Raw genomic sequence first — 26,869 nt, forward strand, 5'->3', positions numbered from 1 at the left:
GCTGCGTCCTTCAGCAGATGGGATGTGCCCGAGACCCTGGGTCCCACCACCGGGCCCCCTTTGCTGGCACGTCCTCTGGCGGGCTTGTGTGCAGACGGACCTCCCTTTCCCACAGGCCCTTGACACACACTCGACACACCGGGAGTGCACTTTGGGACAAAAAGCCTGCACAAGGAAGCAGTTTTTTAAGATAAAATATACATGTTTATTTGAAGGTGACATGCGTGACCATTGCAAAACAATGCTCGGAGCGGACTCGAAGACACGCAGCCGCGTCTTGGGGCTGGAAGCGGGAGGGGGCGACGTGGGGCAGATCTGAGGACCAGCTGACGGGCTCCGTGGGCTGCCCCCTGGGTCCACGTCCCAGGCCTCTGATGTTCTTGGCTGGCCGGTCATTTCACCTGCAGATGACAGACGGCGTGAGCTGTGTTCCCGCTGCCCTGGGCCGTGTGCGCCTCCCCGCCCGCCCCCCGTGCCAGCCCTGCGGCTACCTTGAACAGTGTCACCGTTGTGCTATAGAAGACGCTGAGGAGGAAGAGGACGATGAAGGTGGACGCCATGGTGTTCAGGTTCTCGAAGCCTTCCTCATCGGCACTCACCTCCCCCCCTGCAGGGAACACAGCACAGAGGGGTCAGGCCGCCCTGCAGCAAGGCCTGGCCCCAGAGCCGCCCTTGGGCCTCGGCTGTGCTGCCCCCGGGGGGCCAAGGGTGCGCGTGACTCCCAGCCCCACAGTCTCCTCCTCCGCACCCGCCTCGTGGGGCCCAGGGCTCCTGGGCTCGGTTGGGAAGCGTCTAAGCCAGGCGCTAGCTGGGCCTTGGCAGCCTGAGGCAGAGGCCGAACGTGGCCAAAGCAGAGCAGGGGTGACCCCGAGCACCTTGTGTGGGAGCCATGGGGTGGCAGAGAGCGCAGCAAAACAACACAGACACAGGGATGTGGCCGGGCTGGAGCGGGGCAGGGCCGCACGGCCAGGGCCGCCCGGAGAGAGGCAGGGAGCAGGGCCTTCTGCCGGCTGCGATCTGGGGTGTGGGTGTGCCCCTGACCACTGAGACCAGCGAGGCTGGCACGTGTCTGGGCCCGAGGGGAACCCCCTTGATTCCTAGTGAGATTCCTGCTGTCTTTCCGTTTCAGAGTGCATGGCTGGTGGGAGAGCCCGTGTGGGGCCCTGGCCGGCTGTCTGCCCTGCCAGTCCTTGAGGGCCAAGGGCTCAGATAGAACCCTGAGGCTCCATGGAGGGTGACACTGGGGTGGACAGGCTGAGAACTTTCAGGGGGGTCTGCAGCCCTGCATAACTGGCCCCTTTAGAGCATCTGGAGCTCAGGTTCCCAAGCGCCTGGGGTGCACAGAGGGTCTTGGGGGCAGCCCAGAGGGGCCGTGCTGCCTGTGGCTGTTGGCAGAGGAGATCCCACTCGGGCCCCTGCTCCTCTCTGCCCACCAGGTCTGTACTCCCTCACTCCTGCCTCATCTTCCACCATTTCCAGGGCTGGGTGTTTGCAGGGGCTCTCCACTCAGATCAGGCTCTCTGCAGCCTACCCCTGCAAGGAGGAGCCTCCAGGAACAGCTTCTCTGCCTCTGGGGCCGATGTCCAGGCACTGCCTGCTCTGTCAGCATGGGCCCAGCCCCATTCACCGGTGGGCACTGCTGCCTTCAGGAGCCTGGGCACAGGCAGGGGCTTCCCTTGGCTCCAGGCCCGGGAATGGTGGCCATGGTCAGAGTCCGGACCTCCAAGCGGAGACAGAGGGACAAGCAGAGCTTGGGCACAAAGCCCCACAGAAAGTGACACGACTGGACCGGGCAGAAGTTCCTGCCAGAGGCACTGAGGGACCACGGGTGTGTGGGGGCTGGCACCGTGTGTGTGTGTGTGTGTGCGTGCATGTGTCTCTATGTGTCCACATGTGGGTATGTGTGCACACGTGTGTGCATGTGTATGTGTGAGCATGTGTCTGTAGGTGTCCGTGTGTATATGTCCATGTGTGGGTGTGTGCACACGTGTGCATGTCTGTCTGTGTGTGCACGTGTCTGTATGTGTCCACGTGTGTGTGTGCATGTGTCTGTGACTGTGTGTGCATGTGTGTATATGTGTGCATCTGTCTGCGTCCACGTGTGTGTGTGCATGTGTGTGCATGTGTGCACGTGTCTGCATGTGTCCACACGTGTGTGTCTGTGACTGTGTGTGCATGTGTGTATACGTGTGCATCTGTATGCATCCACGTGTGTGGGTGTGTGCACGTGTGTCCACGTGTGCACGTGTCTATGTGTCCACGTGTGTGCATGTGTCTGTGACTGTGTGTGCATGTGTGTATACTTGTCCATCTGTAGGCGTCCACGTGTGTGGGTCTGTGTGCACATGTGTGTGCATGTGTGTCCATGTGTGCACGTGTCTGCACGTGTCCACACGTGTGTGTCTGTGACTGTGTGTGCATGTGTGTATACGTGTGCATCTGTCTGTATGCGTCCACGTGTGGGTGTGTGCACGTGTGTGTGCATGTGTGCACGTGTCTGCATGTGTCCACACGTGTGTGTCTGTGACTGTGTGTGCATGTGTGTATATGTGTGCATCTGTAGGCGTCCACGTGTGTGGGTCTGTGTGCACATGTGTGTGCATGTGTGTCCATGTGTGCACGTGTCTGCACGTGTCCACACGTGTGTGTCTGTGACTGTGTGTGCATGTGTGTATATGTGTGCATCTGTCTGTATGCGTCCACGTGTGGGTGTGTGCACGTGTGTGTGCATGTGTGTCCATGTGTGCATGTGTCTGTGGCCATGTGTGTGTGTGTCTGTGTCTGTGACTGTGTGTGCATGTGTGTGTGTGTCCATACACACGTGTCTCTGTGTGTATCCGTGTGTCTAATGCAGCTGCATCCATATGTGTGCATGCGTGTGCACACATGTGTGTATGTGTTGCACACTCACGTGGCCGTGGGAGCAGCTACAGGAGCGGTGAGCATAGGCTTGGTCTGCAAGGAGCACAGGGACTTCCAGAGCCTGGGTGGGGGCAGGGATGGGCGTGGAGGGTGGTCGGGGGTTGGGGACAGCACAGCCACGGCCCCGGCAGGCGAGAGCATCGCTTACTCAGGACGAGTGTCTTTTGAATGGATGTTTTATTTCTAATTTTGATAAAATGCCACATGTCACCCCATTGGCGAGGTTGGTTTGTACACACGCACACACAGCGATGGGTCAGCCAGGGGCTGCGGGGCCCACCGGAGGGCGCAGCCCGGTGGTCAGTAGCAGGTGCTGGCTGTGTCAGACAAGACCAGGGACACATTGTACAGGGTGGGTTTACCGGTGGACTTGTCCACGCTCCTCTCGGTCACCATGTGGGGCAGGGCCTCATGGCCTACAACACAGGTGTAGGTCTCCCCAGCACTCCAGTCCTCCTCGCTCACGGTCAGGGTGCTGTGGACAAAGTAGAGGCCGTGGGCCTGCGGCTCGGGCGTCGGGGCGCTGGTCACGTAGCTGTCGGGGGACATGGGCTGCCCCTTCTGCAGCCACTGCACAAACACGTCTGGGGGAGAGAAGCCCTTCACCAGGCAGGTGACCGAGGCCGACTCCCGCAGGCTGAGCTGCTCCCGGCTTGGTGGCAGGACATACACAGCTGGCATGTGCTTGGCAACCTCTGTGGGAGGAAAGACAGTGGTGAGCTCAGGCCGGGGGCCACTGGGGAGAGACCCCCAGAGGCCTGGAGAGTCCTGGGGCAGAGGAGGCGCGGGCCCCTACCCTTGGGCCTGGAGATGGTCTTCTTCAGAGGCGAGGGCAGATCCGTGTGGGTGACCGTGCAGGTGAACTGTTCTCCTGACTCCCAGTCCTCCACACAAACCGTGGCCTCCCCCGTGGCACTGAAGGTGATGTTGGGGTGGCTCTCAGAGATGTTGGTGTGGGTTTTCAGAGGCTCGCCATTCTGGCGGGTCCAGGAGATGGTCAGGCTATCGTAGGTGGCCAGGTCTGTGACCAGGCAGGACAGCTTGGCCGACTTGGTGAGGAAGATGCTAGCAAAGGAGGGGGGGATGGTGAAGATGCTGATGGTGACGGGTGAATCTAGATCAGGAGAGAGTTTGTGTCAGTGACCAGTTGGATGTGAAATCAGGCAGAGGTAGAGATTTTCCCCAAAGAACATAGGCTGAATTCACACCAAGCCTTCCTGAGCCCCAAGGACCCACTGGAGGGGCATGCTGGACCCCCACCTCCCTGCCCTTGGCCACTCTGGGAAGCCAAGGCTCAGGGAGCTGCTGGCCTGAGTGGAACCCCGTGGTGCACGTGAGGGACCCCCACCCTGAGGGGCTGCACTAGGGGCCAGAGCACTCACTGGGGGTGCACGTGGAGGACACGTTCTTCTCGGAGATCACTCCGTTGTGCTCCACTTGGCAGGTGAACACGCTCTGGCTTAGCCAGGCGCTCTCAGTGATGGTCAGCATGCTGAGGACCCTGTAGGTCACAGCCCCGGACACTTTGTCCTCAACCTCCACCTTGCCGGTGTCGATGCCAGACTCGATCTGCTTTCCATCACGAAACCAGGACACGGAGATCTCCTTGGGGCTGAAACCTCTGGCCTGGCAGAGGAGTTGGGACGTGCGCTGGCTGTTGCCAGAGAAGGCATCGCGGGGCGGGATGAAGACAGTCACGTTGGGGGACAGCTCTCCATTCTTCCCATCTGGGAGGGGACAAGGTGTCAGTCAGCTCACGTGGCCTCACCCTGCCCACCTGGCCATGGGTAGGAGGGCCTGGCTCTCACCTGGGAAGGGCACTTGCACAGATTTGTCACCGTTGGAGTGTTTGACCTTGCATGTGAGGTACTCATCAGAGCCCTGCAGGATGTCCACGGAGGGCAGGAACACCTGGGAGGTAGCCACGTACTTGCCCTCTCTCAGAACCGAAGGGAAGTTCTTGATGTCCTGGTTGCCGACCTCACTGCTGTTCTGATAGTTCCAGGAGAAGGTGATGGAATTGGGTAGGAAGTCCCGGGCCAGGCAGCCCATGGCCACCAGGGTCTCATCAGATGGGAAGCTCTCACAGGTGATGAGGGGGAAGAGGTTTGGAGGGGACGGGTTCTCTGAGGACCAGAGAGGGACAGGAGTTGAGTGACAAGGTGTTTTCTTCCCACGCTCCGCCAGGCAGGCCTGAGCCAGCCCCGTGGCCCCCTCAGCCCGCTGCCACAAGGGCTGGCCTCATGGCCTCCCCAGCCTGGACCAACAGTGCAGCGGGCGGCTGGGCAGAGGCCGAGTCTAGCTGGGAAAGGGAGGCGCAGCAGCCCTCACCCAGCCGCAAAAGCCCAGCTCTGCACTTGTGAGAAGCTGGGGAAAGACGTGGCCTCTGCCTTATCCTCGAGCACTCTGGTACCCTGGCTCCCAGCTCAGGATGGCTCGGCCAGTGCTGCCTTCCCTCTGAGACACCAGAGCCAGACTGGTACGCTCAGCCGCAAGCCCCATGGGCTGTCATGTTTGAGGGCATCAAGAGGAGCCCCCCAGCCAGGCCCCCAGCCCTGGCCTGTGTGTCTAGGGTCAGTGGACGGTATGTATGTGAAGAGTCGGACCATGCAGACTCCCCTTGGCCTGTTCTTAGCACAACCGGGTCATTGAAGTCAGACCAATGTTAGTCAGGACAGTCCAGCAAGGCCAGCTCAGCCCAGCTAGAACTAATGGCCCAATGCAGGTGAATCTAGCCCAAACTAGGACATCAAACGCCTCTGAGCCAAGCTAGCTCAGCCAGTCCATTTCTGCTGGATAGCTCAGTGACCCTGGCTAATCAGCTCAATGTACCAAGCCTAGCCCAACTCCCAATTCAGTGCAGCCCAGCCTAGCCCAGCTCAGCTCAGCTCACCCGAGCCTACCTCAGCCCAATTCAGCTCAGCTCATCCAGCCCAATTCAGCTCAGCCCAGCTCACCCAGGCCAGCTCAGCCCAGCCTGGTTCAGCCTAGCTCCATTTAGCTCAGCTCAGCTCACTCCACCCAGCCCAGTCTAGTTCAGCCCACCTCAGCCCAATTCAGCCCAGCCCACCTCAGCCCAATTCAGCCCAGCCCAGCCTAGCTCAGCTCAGCTCAGCTCAGCCCAGTTCAGCTGAGCTCAGCCCAGCTCCATCCAGCTCAGCTCATCTCACCCAGCCCCGTTTAGCTTAGCCCAGATCACCCAGCCCAGCCCAGATCAGCCCGGTTCAGCTCAGCCCAGCCCAGTCCAGTCCAGCTCAGATCAGCTCAGTCCAGCTCAGCCCAGCTCAGCCCAGTTCAGCTCAGCCTGGTTCAGCCCAGCTCAGCCAAGCTCAGCTCATCTCACCCAGCCTGGTTCAGTTCAGCCCAGCTCATCCAGCCCAGCCCAGTTCAGCCCAGTTCAGCCCAGCCCAGCCCAGCTCAGCCCAGCCTGGTTTAGCTGAGCTCAGCCCAGCTCAGCTCAGTTCACCCAGCCGGGTTCAGCTCAGCCCAGCTCAGGCCAGCTCAAGCCAGCTCACCCCGCTCAGCTCAGCTCACCCAGCCCAGCTCAGTGCAGCTCAGCCCAGCCCAGCTCAGGCCAGCTCAGCCCAGTTTAGCCCAATTCAACCCAGCTTATCCCAGCTCATCTAGCCTGGTTCAGCTCACTCAGCCTGGTTCAGCTCAGCCCATCTCACCCAGACCGGTTCAGCTCAGTCCACCTCAGCCCAGTTCAGCCCAGCTTATCCAGCTCAGCTCAGCTCACCCAGCCTAGCTCAGCCCGGCTCAGCCCAGCCTAGCCCAGCTCAGCCCAGCTCAGCTCAGCTTACCCAGCCCAGCTCAGCTCAGCCCAACTCACCTAGCCTGGTTCAGCTCAGCCCAGCTCACCCAGCCTGGTTCAGCTCAGCCCAGCTCAGCCCAGCCCAGCTTAGCCCAGCCCAGCTCAGCCCAGTTCAGCCCAGCCCAGGCCAGCCCAGCTCAGCCCAGCTCACCCAGCCCAGTTCAGCTCAGCTCAGCTCACCCAGCCCAGCTCAGCCTAGCTCAGCCCAGCTCAGCCCAACTCACCCAGCTCACCCAGCTCAGCTCAGCCTAGCTCAGCCCAACTCACCCAGCTCACCCAGCCCAGTTCAGCTCAGCCCAGCTCACCCAGCCTGGTTCAGCTCAGCCCAGTCCAACCCAGCTCAGCCCGGCTCAGCCCAGCTCAGCCCGGCTCAGCCCAGCTCACCCAGCCTGGTTCAGCTCAGCCCAGCTCAGCCTGGCTCAGCCCAGCTCAGCCCGGCTCAGCCCAGCCTGGTTCAGCTCAGCCCAGCTCAGTTCAGCTCAGCCTAGCTCAGCCCAGCTCACCCAGCTCAGCTCAACCTACCTCAGCCCAGCTCACCCAGCCTGGTTCAGCTCAGCCCAGCTCAGCCCAGCTCACCTAGCCTGGTTCAGCTCAGCCCAGCTCAGCCCAGCTCAGCCCCAGCTCACCTAGCCTGGTTCAGCTCAGCCCAGCTCAGCCCGGCTCAGCCCAGCTCACCCAGCTCAACTCAGCTTAGCTCAGCCCAGCTCACCCAGCTCAGCTCAACCTACCTCAGCCCAGCTCACCCAGCCTAGTTCAGCTCAGCCCAGCTCAGCCCAGCTCACCTAGCCTGGTTCAGCTCAGCCCAGCTCAGCCCCAGCTCACCTAGCCTGGTTCAGCTCAGCCCAGCTCACCCCGGCTCAGCCCAGCTCAGCCCGGCTCAGCCTAACTCAGCCCAGCTCACCCAGCTCAACTCAGCTTAGCTCAGCCCAGCTCACCCAGCTCAGCTCAGCTCACCCAGCTTACCTCAGCCCAGTTAAGCCCAGCTCACCCAGACTGGTTCAGCTCAGACCGGCTCAGCCCAGCTCACCTAGCCTGGTTCAGCTCAGCCCAGCTCACCCAGCTCAGCTCAACTCACCCAGCTCACCTCAGCCCAGTTAAACCCAGCTCACCCAACACGGTTCAGCTCAGCCTAGCTCAGGCCAGCTCAGGCCAGCTCAGCCCAACTTACCCAGCCTGGTTCAGCTCAGCCCAGCTCAGCCCAGCTCAGCCCAGTTCAGCCCAGCTCACCCAGCCCAGCTCAGCCCATCTCAGCCCAGTTCACCCAGCCCAGCTCAGCTCAGCTCAGCTCAGCCCAGCTTACCCAGCTCAGCTTAGCTCACCCAGCCCAGCTCAGCCTAGCTTACCCAGCTCAGCTCAGCTCACCCAGCTCACCTCAGACCAGCTTAGGCCAGCTCAGCCCAACTTAACCCAGCCCAGCTCAGCTCAGCCCAGCTCACCTAGCCTGGTTCAGCTTAGCCCAGCTCAGCCCAGCTCAGCTCAGCTCACCCATACTCAGCTCAGCCCAGCTCAGCCTAGCTCAGCCAGCTCAACCCAGCCCAGCTCAGCCCAGCTCAGCTCAGCTCAGCCCAGCTCAGCCCAGCTTACCCAGTTCAGCTCAGCTCAGCTCATCCAGCCCAGGTCAGCTCACCCAGCTCAGCTTAGCTCACCCAGCCCAGCTCAGCCCAGCCCAGCTCACCCAGCCTGGTTCAGCTCAGCCCAGCTTACCCAGCTCAGCCCAGCTCACCCAGCCCAGCTCAGTCTAGCTCAGCCCAGCTCACCCAGCTCAGCTCAGCCTAGCTCAGCCCAGCTCACCCAGCTCAGCTCAGCTCACCCAGCCCAGCTCAGCCCAGTTAAGCCTAGCTCAGCCCAGCTCAGCTCAGCCCAGCTCACCTAGCCTGGTTCAGCTTAGCCCAGCTCAGCCCAGCTCAGCTCAGCTCACCCATACTCAGCTCAGCCCAGCTCAGCCTAGCTCAGCCAGCTCAACCCAGCCCAGCTCAGCCCAGTTCAGCTCAGCTCAGCCCAGCTCAGCCCAGCTTACCCAGTTCAGCTCAGCTCAGCTCACCCAGCCCAGGTCAGCTCACCCAGCTCAGCTTAGCTCACCCAGCCCAGCTCAGCCCAGCCCAGCTCACCCAGCCTGGTTCAGCTCAGCCCAGCTCAGCCCAGCTTACCCAGCTCAGCCCAGCTCACCCAGCCCAGCTCAGTCTAGCTCAGCCCAGCTCACCCAGCCCAGCTCAGTCTAGCTCAGCCCAGCTCACCCAGCTCAGCTCAGCTCACCCAGCCCAGCTCAGCCCAGTTAAGCCTAGCTCAGCCCAGCTCAGCCCAGCTCAGCTCAGCCCAGCTCAGCTCAGCTCACCCAGCTCAGCCCAGCTTACCCAGTTCAGCTCAGCTCAGCTCACCCAGCCCAGGTCAGCTCACCCAGCTCAGCTTAGCTCACCCAGCCCAGCTCAGCCCAGCCCAGCTCACCCAGCCTGGTTCAGCTCAGCCCAGCTCAGCCCAGCTCAGCCCAGCTTACCCAGCTCAGCCCAGCTCACTCAGCCCAGCTCAGTCTAGCTCAGCCCAGCTCACCCAGCCCAGCTCAGTCTAGCTCAGCCCAGCTCACCCAGCTCAGCTCAGCTCACCCAGCCCAGCTCAGCCCAGTTAAGCCTAGCTCAGCCCAGCTCAGCCCAGCTCAGCCCAGCTCAGCCCAGTTAAGCCTAGCTCAGTCCAGCTCAGCCCAGCTCAGCTCAGCCCAGCTCACCTAGCCTGGTTCAGCTCAGCCCAGCTCAGCTCAGCTCACCCAGCTCAGCCCAGCTTACCCAGCTCAGCTCTGCTCAGCTCACCCAGCCCAGCTCAGCCCAGCTCACCCAGCCTGGTTCAGCTCAGCCCAGCTCAGCCTGGCTCAGCCCAGCTCAGCCCAGCTTACCCAGCTCAGCTCTGCTCAGCTCACCCAGCCCAGCTCAGTCCAGCTCAGCCCAGCTCACCCAGCCTGGGTCAGCTCAGCCCAGCTTAGCCCAGCTCAGCTCAGCCCAGCTCAGCCCAGCTCAGCTCAGCCCAGCTCAGCCCAGCTCACCCAGCCTGGTTCAGCTCAGTCCAGCCCAGCCCAGCCCAGCCCAGCCCAGCCCAGCTCAGCCCAGCTCAGCCCAGCCCAGCCCAGCCCAGCTCAGCCCAGCTCAGCCCAGCTCACCCAGCCCAGTTCAGCCCAGTTCAGTCTTGGTTCAGCTCAGAAGTGCCAGTTCAATCTGGTTTGGTCCAGCTCAGCTGAGGACTGCTTTGGGCAGCCCGGTATAGTCCTGTGTAGTGCAGTCCCAAAAGCCCAGGCCTGGGACTGGCTAGAAAATTTCAGACCACCAGACCTGCTTGCCTTGAAGCTAAAGCCATCTTTTCCAGGAAACCTGTATGGATGGGCCTGGCCCGGGGTCAGTTCCTTCTGGTGCTTACTCCTGCCTTTTCCACCCTCGTGAGTCCTTGTGGATTTCTCCACTGGGACCCCCGATTTTGTCATGGCCTCAGTCTGAGCTGGCTCTTGGTGCCCAAGCATTATCAATCACTCCTACCTCAGTGTCCTGGATAAAATACTTCCTGGCCAGTTAAAATTCATCAGGACATTTTACAAGGATCGAGGAGTATTCACTGTCATCAGGGTGAAAAGCCCGTCTTTGCGTTAGAATAGGCAGTGCTGCTTCTGGGCTGACATAAGGGTGCTCGGGACGGTCCCCTCACGGCCTTCACCCTTCTGGGCACTTGCCCTTAGCTGGGCACTCCTGCCTTCTGAGTCTAAAGCAGGTCCCCGACTTTAGCTAAATTCCCTCTAAATAAAAATCATCATGAAATATGACCAAAGATGCATCTTATCTGAATTTGTACTTCTCATTCTGCTCTTTATCCTAAAGCTCCTTACAAGGCAGTAGACTACTTTCAAATGCACAGTAATGACCTCACACCCGAAGCCGCGTTTACAACCAAAAAATAGCGTAAGGGGCTCTCTATGTTAGAGCGTCTGAGCCATAGGATCAATATCTAAGAAACCACGGGGCAGCCCTTCCAACTGTTTCCTTGAAATGATCTTTAGAGAAAATTAAATGTGAGTGACCAAGACGATGGTCACTCCGGGACTCATAAAAATCAATTTCATTGTGTCACTGAGCGGTCGTTACAGACTGATTCCTTATCAAGCAGAAACCAAAACGTTAGATACAAACTTCTCTCTTACCAGCTCATCTCCCTGGTCACCGTGGGGGTCTTTGAAGAATTCCTCCAAATCCATTAAAATCGGCTGGTTGAAACATAGCCGGTTGGCCGGGTGGCAGAAGCTACGGGGGGCTGTGGGGACCCCCAGCCACGGTGGGCCGGGGGGCCAGGTGGGCCCTCCACTGGGGCTCCGTCAGCGTGGGGGCCCGGCAGAGTTCCTTTCTGAGTCGAGACCTGACCGGACTTCCTCTTAGTCCAACAAGCAACACGCTTCACTGAACTCATTCTGGACAATCACACACGTTTCACCTAAAACCTGTCCCCACAGGAATGCTTGAAAAGAGGTCTGCAAACTTCATCAGAATATCTACATGCCTCTTCATCACGAAGAGAAAATCGTCCAACTTAGAATACTGTGAACGCAGCGACTGCAAAGACCGTGCTTCCGGACACTGGAAGGTGGTTTGAGGTTAACAACCGTTTGCGGAAACAACTAATTAAAAAAGCCTTACACGGACGCATTGTAAACTGTCCCCAAGACCAGTTTAATTTCTTAAACGTCTTACTTTGGAAATGAGTATAATTCAGATGTTGGTGAGCTAACACCGAAAAGGTAAATTCAGATAGCTAAAAAAGGAAGTGCCTGGGCTCCTGCCAGCATCTTGGGCTTATTTTAGAAATGCAAATCGCTCAGGTGTTGTTTGCGCCGTGGCTGTGTTCAGCCTCGCGGGGCTGGGCAAAACCACCGAAAACCACTTCTGCTAACCACAAACTATAAATTTGCCAAGTGTGTTTTCTTGCTTCCTAAAATAGCCAGTCCCTGCGACCTGCTTCCTGTCACCTGCAGGTGCCTGGCCGCTCGCCGCACCTCGGCTAACTCAGCACCACCACTTCTAGAATCACTGAATTAAATACAAAATCAAGCGTAGTTTCTCACCGTCAAAACTCAGCTCTGGCGGGGGGTGTCGACAGCACCAGAGTACTATTTCTTGGATCGACTCCAGAAAGACATGATTCTGGGTTGTTAATTGCCCGATACAATTAAATAGTCTAATATACTCGAAAATCTCGGACATTTTAGAGTCACAGTTTTCTCTGCTGTTTTTCTCAGGAGCCACTTCAAAGATATCCTGTCCTTCCATGTTTAGTAATCATCCACGGGGGAGGAGCAAGCCACCTTCCCTTGGACGCTGACTGCCCGGAGCCGAGCTCCCTGGGCCCCCAGACCTGCCCTTTAGGGGCAGTGGGACTCTGCGTCCCTCCCGGCCCGGACGGCTCTGTTCCTGACCGAGAATCGTAAACAGTCTAGCCCAGAATGCCACTCCTAGTTCTGAGGAGAGTCTTTCAGTGTCGCTCTACGTGGGGCGAACCTGGTGGTCCCGCAAACACAGCTAGCCGCGCACACTCCTTAGCCGACGCCAGAGTCTAAGAGCCGCCAGGCCCTATGGCCACGGGGGTCCTGGCCCACTTGTGGCCGGCCCAGCCTCCAGCCCCCTCTTCAGGGGCTCAGTTACTGCTCTGGACATGCTGGTATTATTCCAGTTTTAAGAACGCATCAGAAAATCAAGAGGCTCAGAAGTCCCGAAGTCACCCGGTCCCTGTCCCCTCCCGGCCAGCCTGCCCCGGGGGGGCATGTCCCGAGGACCCACCATCGATGCCCAGAAAATCCCACAGAAAGGAGCAGAAAATAAAGGCCCTGGTAGGGCCACTCTTACCTGAGGACACGGTGACTGAGGTCCCCTGGCCCCAGTAGTCCATACCATAGTAATCACAGTGGTGAAATCGCCATCCACACCCGACCAAAACCCCGGGGGCCTGGGCTGGCATCGCCCCAACTCAGAGGCCTGCATGGTCTCCGGGCCACACGGAAGCCGATCTTCCAAGTCACCCTCCACCGGCCCTGCTCCCCCACCACTGCCCCTAAGACCCTACAGAAGCCAGACCACTGCCCGCCTGGGCCACCTGACTGCAAGCCGACGGCCCCTAACTGGGACTCCGAAGTCCAATCCCCCCCAAGGGACACGGCCGTGGAGAGCCCAATTCCACCGATCATGCCACAGTCGCCGTGGCCCCCAAGAAGTCCTAGACAATGTAGCCGGACTGACCAAAGAAGCCGCCGTGTCCCTGACTGCAGCCGTCCTCAGGGCAGGGCCATCTCCAGGCCCCTGTCTCTGTCCCCTTCCTGGCCCCCAGAAACCCCAACAGCCTGATCCCCCCAAGTGCAGCCAGAGGGGGAGGCTGAAGACCCACCTGAGGACACAGTGACCAGGGTCCCCTGGCCCCAGTTGTAGAGCCAGTTGTCACAATGTGACAACTGTGTGGGGACCCCGGACAAGCAGTCGGCCCCGCTAAGGCCTCGGACCTCAAAGCCCACCCGGTGGGGCTGACAGGACAGCCCCAGGAGGCAAGGTGGCTGTGAGCCAGGAGGGTAGGCAGCTGCTGGCCAGCTGGCCCCTTCCTGGGCCCCCGGCTGCCCCCAGTCCTTCCAGATCCCAGACCCAGACACCGTCGTTTTTCCCCCAAATGCAGCAAAAAGCCCCAGAGAGAGAGAAGCGAGAAGGGCTGTGAGGACTCACCTGAGGACACGGTGACCAGGGTCCCTTGGCCCCAGTATTCAAAGTAGTCACATTGCCAAGGGCCCCGTTAGGGGGTGTACAAAAACCTCACCCCTGCCTGGCTGCCCAGCCTTGGCGGATGCCCTCCGTCCTCAGGTCTGCGCACCCCAGACACAGAGCCCCCTCTGCCAACCCCTGTTCTCTACAGCGAGGACCTCACCGCCTCAGGAGCAGTCCACTGGGCTCCCCACACGGCCCCGCGGAGACCAGGGTGTCTCGGGAGACTTCTGCCCCGGGGCTGGGACAGACGGGGCAGACAGAAGGCCCTCTTACCTGGGGAGACGGTGACCAGGGTGCCCTGGCCCCAAACACCGAAGTAGTCATAGCCACGCTGATGCAGCTGTCCAGCCCCCGCACACAGAAAGCCCGGCCCCACACTTCTGCTTCCGGGCTAACGCCTGTCCCGGGGCTTCTGTCTGTCTGTCTGTTCTGGGGCTCCCGTCTGCCTGTCCCAGGGCTTCTGTCTGCCTGTCCCGGGGCTTCCGTCTGCCTGTCCTGGGGCTTCCGTCTGCCTGTCCCGGGGCTTCTGTCTGTCTGTCTGTTCTGGGGCTCCCGTCTGCCTGTCCCAGGGCTCCCGTCTGCCTGTCCTGGGGCTTCCGTCTGCCTGTCTGTTCCGGGGCTCCCGTCTGCCTGTCCCAGGGCTTCTGTCTGCCTGTCCTGGGGCTTCCGTCTGCCTGTCTGTTCCGGGGCTCCCGTCTACCTGTCCCAGGGCTTCCGTCTGCCTGTCCTGGGGCTTCCGTCTGCCTGTCCCGGGGCTTCTGTCTGTCTGTCTGTTCTGGGGCTCCCGTCTGCCTGTCCCAGGGCTCCCGTCTGCCTGTCCTGGGGCTTCCGTCTGCCTGTCTGTTCCGGGGCTCCCGTCTACCTGTCCCAGGGCTTCCGTCTGCCTGTCCCGGGGCTTCTGTCTGTCTGCCTGTCCCGGGGCTCTGGTCTGCTGTCCCAGGGCTCCCGTCTGCCTGTCCCGGGGCTTCCGTCTGCCTGTCCCAGGGCTTCTGTCTGCCTGTCCTGGGGCTTCCGTCTGCCTGTCCCGGGGCTTCTGTCTGTCTGTCTGTGCCGGGGCTCCCGTCTGCCTGTCTGTTCCGGGGCTCCCGTCTGCCTGTCCCGGGGCTCCCGTCTGCCTGTCCCGGGGCTTCCGTCTGCCTGTCCCGGGGCTCCCGTCTGCCTGTCCCGGGGCTTCTGTCTGTCTGTCTGTCCCGGGGCTCCCGTAGGCCTGTCCCAGGGCTCCCGTCTGCCTGTCTGTCCCGGGGCTTCCGTCTGCCTGTCCCGGGGCTTCCGTCTGCCTGTCCCGGGGCTTCTGTCTGCCTGTCCCTGGGCTTCCGTCTGCCTGTCCCGGGGCTTCCGTCTGTCTGTCTGTCCTGGGGCGCCCGTCTGCCTATCCCGGGGCTCCCGTCTGCCTGTCTGTTCCGGGGCTCCCGTCTGCCTGTCCCGGGGCTTCCGTCTGCCTGTCCCGGGGCTTCTGTCTGTCTGTCTGTCCCGGGGCTTCCGTCTGCCTGTCCCGGGGCTCCCGTCTGCCTGTCCCGGGGCTCCCGTCTGCCTGTCCCGGGGCTTCTGTCTGTCTGTCTGTCCCGGGGCTCCCGTCTGCCTGTCTGTTCCGGGGCTCCCGTCTGCCTGTCCCGGGGCTTCCGTCTGCCTGTCCCGGGGCTCCCGTCTGCCTGTCCCGGGGCTTCTGTCTGTCTGTCTGTCCCGGGGCTCCCGTCTGCCTGTCTGTTCCGGGGCTCCCGTCTGCCTGTCCCGGGGCTTCCGTCTGCCTGTCCCGGGGCTTCTGTCTGTCTGTTCCAGGGCTCCTGTCTGCCTGTCCCGGGGCTCCCGTCTGCCTGTCCTGGGGCTTCCGTCTGCCTGTCCCGGGGCTTCTGTCTGTCTGTCTGTCCCGGGGCTCCCGTCTGCCTGTCCCGGGGCTTCCGTCTGCCTGTCCCGGGGCTTCCGTCTGCCTGTCCCGGGGCTCCCGTCTGCCTGTCCCGGGGCTTCTGTCTGTCTGTCTGTTCCAGGGCTCCCGTCTGCCTGTCCCGGGGCTCCCGTCTGCCTGTCCCGGGGCTTCCGTCTGCCTGTCCCGGGGCTCCCGTCTGCCTGTCCCGGGGCTTCTGTCTGTCTGTCTGTTCCAGGGCTCCCGTCTGCCTGTCCCGGGGCTCCCGTCTGCCTGTCCTGGGGCTTCCGTCTGCCTGTCCCGGGGCTTCCATCTGCCTGTCCCGGGGCTCCCGTCTGCCTGTCCCGGGGCTTCTGTCTGTCTGTCTGTCCCGGGGCTCCCGTCTGCCTGTCTGTTCCGGGGCTCCCGTCTGCCTGTCCCGGGGCTTCCGTCTGCCTGTCCCGGGGCTTCCGTCTGCCTGTCCCAGGGCTTCCGTCTGTCTGCCTGTCCCGGGGCTCCCGTCTGCCTGTCCCGGGGCTTCTGTCTGTCTGTCTGTTCCAGGGCTCCCGTCTGCCTGTCCCGGGGCTCCCGTCTGCCTGTCCTGGGGCTTCCGTCTGCCTGTCCCGGGGCTTCCATCTGCCTGTCCCGGGGCTCCCGTCTGCCTGTCCCGGGGCTTCTGTCTGTCTGTCTGTCCCGGGGCTCCCGTCTGCCTGTCTGTTCCGGGGCTCCCGTCTGCCTGTCCCGGGGCTTCCGTCTGCCTGTCCCGGGGCTTCTGTCTGTCTGTCTGTTCCGGGGCTCCCGTCTGCCTGTCCCGGGGCTCCCATCTGCCTGTCCCGGGGCTTCCGTCTGCCTGTCCCGGGGCTCCCGTCTGCCTGTCCCGGGGCTTCTGTCTGTCTGTCTGTTCCGGGGCTCCCGTCTGCCTGTCCCGGGGCTTCCGTCTGCCTGTCCCGGGGCTTCTGTCTGTCTGTCTGTTCCAGGGCTCCCGTCTGCCTGTCCCGGGGCTCCCATCTGCCTGTCCCGGGGCTTCCGTCTGCCTGTCCCGGGGCTCCCGTCTGCCTGTCCCGGGGCTCCCGTCTGCCTGTCCCAGGGCTTCCGTCTGCCTGTCCCGGGGCTTCTGTCTGTCTGTCTGTCCCGGGGCACCCATCTGCCTGTCTTGGGGCTCCCGTCTGCCTGTCTGTTCCGGGGCCCCTGTCTGCCTGTCCCGGGGCTTCCGTCTGCCTGTCCCGGGGCTTCTGTCTGTCTGTCTGTTCCAGGGCTCCCGTCTGCCTGTCCCGGGGCTCCCGTCTGCCTGTCCCGGGGCTTCTGTCTGCCTGTCTGTCCCGGGGCTCCCGTCTGCCTGTCCCGGGGCTCCCGTCTGCCTGTCCCGGGGCTTCCATCTGCCTGTCCCGGGGCTCCCGTCTGCCTGTCCTGGGGCTTCCGTCTGCCTGTCCCGGGGCTCCCGTCTGCCTGTCCCGGGGCTTCTGTCTGTCTGTCTGTCCCGGGGCGCCCGTCTGCCTGTCCCGGGGCTCCCGTCTGCCTGTCCCGGGGCTTCCGTCTGCCTGTCCCGGGGCTTCTGTCTGTCTGTCTGTTCCGGGGCTCCCGTCTTCCTGTCCCGGGGCTTCCATCTGCCTGTCCCGGGGCTTCCGTCTGCCTGTCCCGGGGCTTCTGTCTGTCTGTCTTTTCTGGGGCTCCCGTCTGCCTGTCCCGGGGCTTCTGTCTGTCTGTCTGTTCCAGGGCTCCCGTCTGCCTGTCCCGGGGCTCCCGTCTGCCTGTCCCGGGGCTTCTGTCTGCCTGTCTGTCCCGGGGCTTCCATCTGCCTGTCCCGGGGCTTCCGTCTGCCTGTCCCGGGGCTCCCGTCTGCCTGTCCCGGGGCTTCTGTCTGTCTGTCTTTTCTGGGGCTCCCGTCTGCCTGTCCCGGGGCTTCCGTCTGCCTGTCCCGGGGCTCCCGTCTGCCTGTCCCGGGGCTCCCATCTGCCTGTCCCGGGGCTTCCGTCTGCCTGTCCCGGGGCTTCTGTCTGTCTGTCTGTTCCGGGGCTCCCGTCTGCCTGTCCCGGGGCTCCCGTCTGCCTGTCCCGGGGCTTCTGTCTGTCTGTCTTTTCTGGGGCTCCCGTCTGCCTGTCCCGGGGCTTCCGTCTGCCTGTCCCGGGGCTCCCGTCTGCCTGTCCCGGGGCTCCCATCTGCCTGTCCCGGGGCTTCCATCTGCCTGTCCCGGGGCTTCTGTCTGTCTGTCTGTTCCGGGGCTCCCGTCTGCCTGTCCCGGGGCTTCCATCTGCCTGTCCCGGGGCTCCCGTCTGCCTGTCTGTTCCAGGGCTCCCGTCTGCCTGTCCCGGGGCTCCCGTCTGCCTGGCCCTCGGCTTGCTTGCCACCAGGGGCTCTGCCACTGAGTCTAGTCCCCATGGGGCCCGGAACCCAGCGGGGACCCTGCCGCCCTGCGGGGCCCCAGGCTGGACCTCAGGCTCGGAGCGGCAGCCGGTCCCAGAGAGCTGGCCCGATGCCCACAGAGAGCTCCAGCGGAGACTCACCTGGGGAGACGGTGACCAGGGTCCAGTAGCCAAAAGCATTGCATAAGGACATGGTCCCCGATTCTCCCCTGACATAAACCGTCCCGGCCTCTGGTGCTCCAGCTCCCCTCCCCCCAGAGACACCACCCAGAGCGAGAACGAGCCAGGCAGGGCTGCAATTACCTGAGGAGACCGTGACCAGTGCACCCTGGCCCCGGGTGTCAAAGTAAGCAAACGCACAGAGCGCTGTCCCAGTGCTGGGGCCTGCAGAACCGCCCGCCAGCCAGGGTCCCCAGGGAGCCCCAGCGGCCGGAAGGTCTGCTCTCTGCTGGAAGAAACGGCCCGCCCACGCCCCCGCACATTCCCTCCTGCACTCAGTGCACTGGCCTGGCATTTGATGTCCTTCCTGACACCTGACTCACGTGGGGCCTGAGCTCACTTTCTCCCCGAACAGCCTTGCAATGGCCCTCACTGCTCGCGGCCCAGGGTTGCGTGCCCTGCCTGACCAAGCAGGACCAAGCTCCCACCCCCACCCCCAGTATCCAGGCCGCTGCCCACACCACCCTCCCCCAGCCCATCAGTGACCCAGGCCATCCCCCTGGCTGTGTCATGTCCACTTGAAAGTCCCCTGGCCTTCTGGGGCAGCTGAGCACCCCTCCTCCAGCTTTCTCGGGCTCCCCCTGCCCCTGCGGGTCTGTGGGGAGCCGGGAGGGTGAGCACCTGTCTGCCCCTGGAGTGCTCCCCCACGGGGTTTCTGTAGGGTTGTGATCACTGTGGCCCCAGGTAGCACTGTGGCTCCTGGCTCAGCCAAATCCCCAAGGGCCCTGAGGCAGGTGCGAGGGAGGATGGGGCCACAGACCTCCGTCCTCCAGCCATTCCTGACTCCGCAGCAAACGGTTTACCACCATTAACAATCATCAGAATATCGAAGGCCTTCCTGCATCCGTTTTCCTTTTATCTTTCAGAAATAAGAGTAGACCCAGGGCTGTGCCCACAGGCCACCTGCATCGAGCTGTGTGGTCCGAAAAGCCCGGCGGCCGCTGCCGGCAGGGCTGCACCCAGGTCCATGGCCGACCTGGAGGGGGGATGACTCCCGCCGGCTGGGCCCCGGGGGGCCTGCCTTAGGCTCGGCCCATGAGGCCGCCTTCCCCCCGGCCAGGTCTGTGGACCCAGGAGCAGCTGCCTTGTGAACCCTGCCTGTTCTCTGTCCCTCATGAACAGGCTCCTGGGGGCCAGGGCTGTGCTCGTCTGCTGGGACTGCGGGTCCTGGAGGAGGGTTCCCAGCTCCGCACGCCCCTGGCTGTGGGGCGGGTGCAGGGGCACGATGGTCCACGGGGGTGGTCCTCCCCTCTGTACAGGCCACTCTCCCCTGACCCCACGCATCAGACCTGGGGCTGGGCGCTGGGGCCTGCAGGTTCACCAGGTGTGGCGTTCAGGGAGGCGGAGACCCACACGGGCTCCCACGGGCCGGCCTGAGTGAGCTCATGCAGGGGCAACAGCTAGGGGCAGGGACACAGCTGGGGACGGGGACGGAGTGATGACGCCCCGGGGCTTGCTGGCAGGTTGGAAGTCTGTGTGTGTGTGACTGCAGGCTGAGGGACAGCCGAGGCCAAGACCACACACTGGCCGTGGGCCTGGGGCGCAGGGCACGTGGCTCGGTGTAGCTGCATTCAAACGTGGCCTATGTGCCCCTCGAAGAGGTGGAGGGATGTGTGGGCCTGGTTTAGAGTCTCTTTCTGGAAAGTTCTGTCTAGTACGGTGTGGAGGATGGATCTAGGCCAGCCTGGGGGCACCAGGAGCGGGAAGCCTGGGTGCTGAGAGAGGGTCAGGGAGCCCTCGGGGTGGCAGGTAGGTCACGGGGGTGCCGGGGGGGGTGGGGGCAGGGAGAGCAGGGGAGTGTCTGGGGTGGGGCTCCAGGTTCCTGGCCTGGCCTTGGGGAAATGGAGGGAAGCTGGGGAGTGTGGTGCAGGTGCAGTGAGGGGTGCAGCTGGTGACGTTGGCCTCCGGCAGGCTGACACAAGGTGCCGGGGAGACCCCGCTGTGATGGATGAGTGCAGGGCCTCTCCACACATGGCCGGACATCAGCCCATGGAGGGACGAGGCAGGGGAGCACCCTGGGGGTGCCCTGTGCAAGGGCAGACCAACGCAACAGCCCCGAGTGCGACCTGTGGAGGATGCAGGTGAGGGAGAAGAGGCAGGAGTGAGGTGGGGAGAGTGGAGAGAGAGCAGTGTCTGTCCCTAGGGGGAGGTGGTCCTGGGCCTGTGTGAGAACCGGCTGGCCCTGGGGACCTGGGGTTGGGAGCAGGGCAGGTTGAGGAGTGGGTCACGGCCTGTGGTCCCCCCGCGCCCCCATGCTCAGGCCTCCCGAGCCTGCCCTCCTTCCAGGGCCCACAGGGGTGGCTCCTGGCTCGCAGGCAGGGCTTCCTCCAGCTCACTGGGGTCTCAGCCCTGGACCTGCTGTCTCCTCTGAGGGAACCAGGGGTAGGCCCTTCAGGAGGCACCCGCCCTGGCTCTCTAGGTCTTTCAGTTCCTGGCTGGGGGAGGGACGGTGCCCTCCATGCCCTGCCAACCCCTGTCCTCCAGCTCCCAGCCCCAGTCCCTAGCCCTGCTTCCTCACCATGGCGGAGAACCAGTCAGCTTGCAGGCACCATCTGGCTGCACAGGACCCGGTGCAGCTCTTGCAGACCAGTGGGTCCTATCGGGCCTGTGGAGGATGGGACCTAAGCTTGGCAAAGCTCTTGAGCCTTCCATGGAGAACTCTGACCTGCCATCCCTGGCTCTTCCTGGCACCGCCGTGTGGAGTTTGGGTCAGGGCAGCTGTGCTGGGTCCAGAGCCTGCAAACCATGTGTCTGGCCATGCTCAAGCCCTGGCTGGGCTCCTTCTGCAGCATCCCATGACCTGGTTCTGGGAGCCTGCCACTGCCCTCCAGGGAAAAGACATGGGGGTTATAGGAATGTACCCCAGCGAGTGCCAGGTGTGGTGTCTGGATCACTGTAATGGGGTGGCTAGGACTGGGCTCACTGGTGGGCCTTCCAGCCACTGCCCACAGCTGCAGGCTCCTGGGGCCCTACCCCTTCCAGAACGGCGACTGGGAAGGTGTCTCCTGCCTTACTTAGCTGACCTGAGCAAGACTCGGAGTCAAGCTGGAGGCTGAACCCCTGCAGCAGGTGGGGAGGGCACCCTGTCAGTCAGGACATGTCCATGCAATTGCTTCTGAAAATGGCTGGTGAGCTAGGAGCAGCTAGCAAGGGGCCTTGATGTCCTTCCAGGCCTGTGGTGCTGCCGTGCCTCCGTGAGCTAATCACACTCCAGGGTCATGCTCCCCTAGAATCGGGCACAGTGGTAGACCAGATGGCCAGAATGCAGGCACGCTCTGGCAAGTACTGAGAGCATTCCTTACACTCCTGGGGAGAAGCTTCATATCTGATATTTGACCTCTGATGGCCTCTGCCATTGGGGAGCTGGTTCCTGAGCACACTACTCCAGAAGGAAGGTCTTCATGGGCAAAAACACAAGAGGAAATTCTTGCTTCATCTCTCAGGCCAGAAGCTGTAAAGAGCTTCTGTTGCCAACAAACCAGCAGTTGTGAGAAGCCACCAAAGGGAATAGAGAAGAGTAAGAAACAGAATTTCCCTCCTCTGGGACTCTATGACATGAGCAGAAAAGAGTAAGAACCAGAAAAAAAGGACAGGAGCTTACAAACAAATATGAAAAAACAATGGGAGGGAGCACCAAGTCCTGCTATGGAAAGAACAGAAGACATCAGTGGCTCCCGGCAGGGTCCCCACCTCATCCCTGCAGCCCAGAGAAGTGGTGGTGGGGTTAACAAAGCCCCGAGAAGGCGGCTCATATGTTCCCCACGTTTCTGAGAGGGGACTGGCTGGGGTGGTCATCACGCTCTATGGGACAGAGCACCTTCAATGCACATGACACAGCGTTGACAAGGGGTAGCCAGGGCTGACGTTGGTCTCCTCACTGAATGAGGAGTCAGGACGGGAGCTTGCCCAGCTGCTGAGGGTGTGGGGTGTTGGGCAGGTGTCTCTGGGAAGGCCGTTCCTCCCTGGTGGGAGTGGGACCGCTGCAGTCACTGGTACCTGAAGCAGGAGGAATGGGCAGGAGCTAAGGTACTCTCATTGCCAATCTGGCTTTTTGTACAAGAAGGGAAGCCCCAGCTTCTTCTGCATCTCCTTGTCCAGAGTGAATCCTGTGTCCATCTCGGGCCTCCCTGATGCTTTTGTCCCCTGGACCTGGGAGCGCTCTCCTTTTGCCGGGGTCTAAGGAGCACACGCTGCTGGACAGATGCCTCATGTCAACCTGCTCTCTGGCTGGCACGGAACGGCTGCTTTTGAGAGCTGCCGCAGGGAAGGGGTGGGTGGCCATGATGGGTCTTCCATGATAGAAGCAGTAGGTCCAGGGCTCAGGTCCTGAGAGCAGCACCCCCCCGGTCCCAAGAGTGGGACATGCCCGGGCTTACAGGTCAGTCCCTGCAATGACCTGGACATGTACAAAATCTCAGAGATCATGACATCCCCTTCACCCCTTCTTTACCTTAAGGTTAGAGTAAATCGGGTCAAGCTCAATACTCAGCCAACAGTACCCAGAAGGGTGTCCACAGCCCAAGGTCACCCTTACGGTCCCCCTTGTCTTGTTGGCATGCTCTTGGGCATTGCCAGCCATATGCACTTTTGAGGCACATTCAAGCTTTTCTCTTGAGGGCTGTCCTGACTTAGACTGGGAGGCTCTTACCCCTTCCTCATTGTTCCCACAGACTCCTGTCATCATAGGTCCCAGCTAGCAGTGAGTGGGAGGGGAAGAGCAAACCCTTCGGAATTCTTGGGAAGCTCCCAACGGCCATTGGTCAAGGCTGGGCACCCCAATTGTGTTAAAGAAAGTGGATGTTCTGTGGAAAAAGTGTCCAAATGGACAGAACAGGGCAACAGGACTCCCTCAGCTTTTGGAATATGAAGGCACTGAGGTGCCACTACCATGGCCACTCACCCACCCAGTTAGCTCATGCATGGTGAGTTGCTTTTCTGCTGGTGGCTCTGTGTCTGCTAAGAGCCAGCTCCCTGGGGCCCCTACAGTGGGTAGACCAGCTGCTCTTCTTGGAATAGGGAAGGGGTAGGGCCTTCGGTGTGTGAAGATGTGCAGCTTAGTCCTGCTCCACGTTTACCATGATTTCCCTCAGAAAAGTCTCTTGAATGCTCTAAGCTTCACAATCCCTCATCTGCAGGGACACAGGAACTAGCATCTTGCTCACGAGAGTCTTGCAGGATTAAGAGGTAGTGATGCACAAGAGGCATTCAATGACAGGGAGCATGTGCAGAGAAGAGGCAAGGAGTCATCTGCCATGACATGGAGGCTGAAATCTTCAAAAATTTTTAAAAAAATAGTCATTTTATTTTATTTCATCAGGACAAGTGCACTCCTTAATCCTTATCCACCATCCCCCACCCATCTCTCTTCTTGTAACCATAAGTGGGTTCTCTACGGTTGAGAGTCTGTTTCTGGGTTTGTCTTTCTTTCTCTTTCACCTTTGCTCCTCTGTTTTGTTTCTTAAATTCCACACATGAGTGAAATCATATGGTGTATGTCTCTCTGACTGACTTATTTCACTTAGCATTTTTCTCTGTAGCTCTGTCCATGTTATTGCAAATGACAAGATTTCATTCTTTTTTTTTTGACTGAATAATATTCTATTGCAAATATATGACACATCTTTATCCATTCATCCATCCATGAACACTTGGGCTATTTCCATAATTTGGCTATAGTATGCTATAATTATTGGGGTGCATGTATCCCTTTTAATTTGTATTCTTGTATTTGTGTAAATACCTAGTAGGACACTTGCTGGATTGTAGGGAATCTCTATTTTTAACTTTTTGAGGAACCTCCATACTGTTGTCCTGAGTGGCTGCACCGGTTTGCATTCCCACCAATAGGGTAAGAGGGTTCCCCTTTCTCTGCATCCTCATAAGCTCTGGTTGTTTCTTGTTTTGTTGATTTTAGCCATTCTGATTGTTCTGAGGTACTATCCTATTGTGGTTTTGATTTTCACCCTGATGATGAGTGATGTTGAGCATCTCCTCATGTGTCTATTAGCAGATTGTATGTCTTTGTAGAAATGGCTGTTTATGTCTTATGCCCATTTAAAAATTGGATTACTTGGTTCTTGGGCATTGAGTTTGACAAGTTTTTTATAGATATGTTGTTTGCAAATATATTCTCCCATTCTCCAGGCTGACTTTTAGTTTGGTTAACTGTTTCCTTTGCTGTGCAGAAGATTTTTATCTTGATGAAGTCGCAATAGTTAATTTTTGCTTTTGTTTTCCTTGTCTTTGGAGATGTGTCTAGCAAGAAGTTGCTGTGGCGGATGTCAAAGAGGTTGAGGCCTGTGTTCTCCTCTAGGATTTTGATGGATTCTCATCTCACATTGAGGTATTTCAACCATTTTGAATTTATTTTGGTGTAAGAGAATGGTCTGGTTTCATTCTTCTGCATGTGGCTGTCCAATTTTCCAAGCACCATTTATTGAAGGGACTCTTCTCTCCTGCTTTGTCGAACATTAGTTGACCAAAGAGTTGGGGGTCCACCTCTGGGGTCTCTGTTCTGTTCCATTGATCTATGTGTCTGTTTTTGTGCCACTACCATGCTGTCTTGATGATCACAGCTTTGTATTATGGCTTAAAGTCAGGCAATGTGATGCCCCCAGCTTGGTTTTCTTTTTCAAGGTTGCTTTGGCTATTCAGGGTTTTTTGTGGCCCCATACAAATTTTAGGATTGTTTGTTCTAGCTCTGTGAAAAAACGCTGGTGGTATTTTGATAGGGATTGCATTAAATGTGTAGATTGCTTTGGGTAGTATAAACATTTTAACAATGTTCTTCCGATCCATGAGCATGGAATGTTTTTCCTCTTCTTTCTGTCCTCTTCAATTTCTTTCATAAGTGTTTTATAGTTTTTACAGTACAAGATCTTTTACCTCTTTGGTTAAGTTTATTCCTAGGTATCCTATTGTTTTTGGTACAATTGCAAATGGGATTGATTCCTTGATTTCTTTTTCTGTTGCTTCCAGATTGGTGTATAGAAATGCAACAGATTTCTGCACATTGATTTTATATCCTGCAATTTTGCTGAATTTATGTATTAGTACAAATAATTTTTTGGTGGGGTCTTTCAGGTTTTCTGTATAGAGTATCATGTCATCTACAAACAGTGAAATTTTGACTTTTTTTTTGCCTATTTGGATGCCTTTTGTTTCTTTTTGTTGCCTTATTGCTGAGGCTAAGACTTCCAGTTCTATGTTAAATAGTAATGGTGAGAGTGGACATCCTGTCTGATTAGTGATGGTAGGGGAACGCCTCTGTTTTTCTCCATTGAGGAAAGATATTAGCTGTGGGTATTTTGTATATGGCCTTAATGATGTTGAGTATGTTCCATCTATTCCTACTTTGTGGAGGGTTTTTTTTTTTTTTTAATCAAGAAAGGATGATGTATTTTGTCAAATGCTTTTTCTGCATGTATTGAGAGGATCATATTGTTCTTATCTTTTATTAATGTGCTTTACACATTGATTGATTTATGAATATTGAACCCCTGCAGCCCAGAAATGAGTCCCACTTGAAGGTGGTGAATAATTCTTTCAATGTTCTGTTGAATTAAATTTGCTATATTTTACTGAGAATTTTAAAAAGATTTTATTTATTTATTTTAGAGAGAGAGTGTGCACATGAGTGGGGGGAGGGGTAGAGGGAGAGGAAGAGAGAAAATCCACAAGTAGACTCCCCACTGACTGCAGAGCTGGATGCAGGGCTCAATCTCAAAACCCTGAGATCATGAGTTGAACCGAAATCAAGAGTCAGATATTCAACCAACTGAGCCACCCAGCCACCTCTATTTTATTGAGAATTTTTGCATCACTGTTCATCAGGGATGTTGGTCTGTAATTCTCCTTTTTGGTGGGGTCTTTGTCTGGTTTTGGGATCAAGGTTATGCTGGCCTCATAGAATGAGTTTGGAAGTTTTCCATTTCTCTCTCTCCCTTCCTTCCTTCCTTCCTTCCTTCCTTCCTTCCTTCCTTCCTTCCTTTTTCTTTCTTTCTTTCCTTCCCCCCCCCCCTTTTTTTCAGAAGAATAGGTATTAATTCTTCTTTAAATGTTTGGTAGAATTCTGCTGGGAGGCCCTTTGGTCCTGGACTCCTGTTTTTGGGAGATTTTTGATAACTGCTTCAAATTCTTGGCTGGTAAAAAAAACAAAAAACAAACAAACAAACAAACAAACAAAATACCAAATTCTTTGCTGGTTATGGGTCTGTTCAGGTTTTCTATTTCTTTGTGTTTCAGTTTTGGTAGTTTACAAGTTTCTAGGAATGCATTCATTTCTTCCAGATTGCCTAATTTTTTGGCATATAGTTACTCAAAATATTCTCTTATAACTGTATTTCTTTGGTGTTGGTTGTGATATCTCCTCTTTCATTCATTATTTTATTTATTTGGATCCTTTCTCTTTTTGATAGGTCTGGCTAGGGGTTTATCAAACTTATTAATTCTTTCAAAGAACTAGCTCCAGGTTCTGTTGATAGTTCTATGCTTTTTTAAAATGTCTGTTTCATTGATTTCTGCTCTAATCTTTATTAATTCTCTTCTCCTGCTTGCTTTAGGCTTTATTTGCTGTTCTTTCTCCAGCTCTTTTAGGTGCAAGGTTAGCTTGTGTATTTGAGACTTTTTGTTTCTTGAGAAAGGCTTGTATTGCTATATACGTTCCTCTTAGGACCACCTTTGCTGCATCCCAAAGGTTGAGAATAGCTGTGTTTTCATTTTCATTTGTTTCCATGAATTTTTATTTATTTATTTTAATTTATTTTTAAAAGATTTTATTTATTTATTTGACAGAGAGAGACAAAGCGAGAGAGGGAACACAAGCAGGGGGAGTGGGAGAGGGAGGAGCAGGCTTCCCGCAGAACAGGGAGCCCGATGTGGGGCTTGGTCCCAGGACCCTGGGATCATGACCTGAGCCGAAGGCAGACCCCTAACGACTGAGCCACCCAGGTGCCCC

The 26,869-nt window shown here is 58.4% G+C and overlaps 1 gene segment (V, D, J or C); it reads right to left on the reverse strand.

Moving 5' to 3' along the window:
* Nucleotides 1-204: 204 nt before the first annotated feature.
* LOC123861979 (immunoglobulin heavy constant mu-like) overlaps nt 205-26,869 on the reverse strand; it is a 155,872-nt gene continuing 129,207 nt past the window's right edge. The window contains 7 exon segments of the C gene segment in view: nt 205-401; nt 492-607; nt 3,285-3,617; nt 3,719-4,036; nt 4,305-4,649; nt 4,731-5,048; nt 13,459-13,501. Coding sequence covers nt 393-401; nt 492-607; nt 3,285-3,617; nt 3,719-4,036; nt 4,305-4,649; nt 4,731-5,048; nt 13,459-13,501 — 1,482 coding nt within the window.

Source organism: Mirounga angustirostris, unplaced genomic scaffold, assembly GCF_029215605.1.
Source record: "Mirounga angustirostris isolate CCGP_5_RB_7025 unplaced genomic scaffold, mMirAng1.0.hap1 SCAF_9, whole genome shotgun sequence".
NCBI classification, from domain to species: domain Eukaryota; kingdom Metazoa; phylum Chordata; class Mammalia; order Carnivora; family Phocidae; genus Mirounga; species Mirounga angustirostris.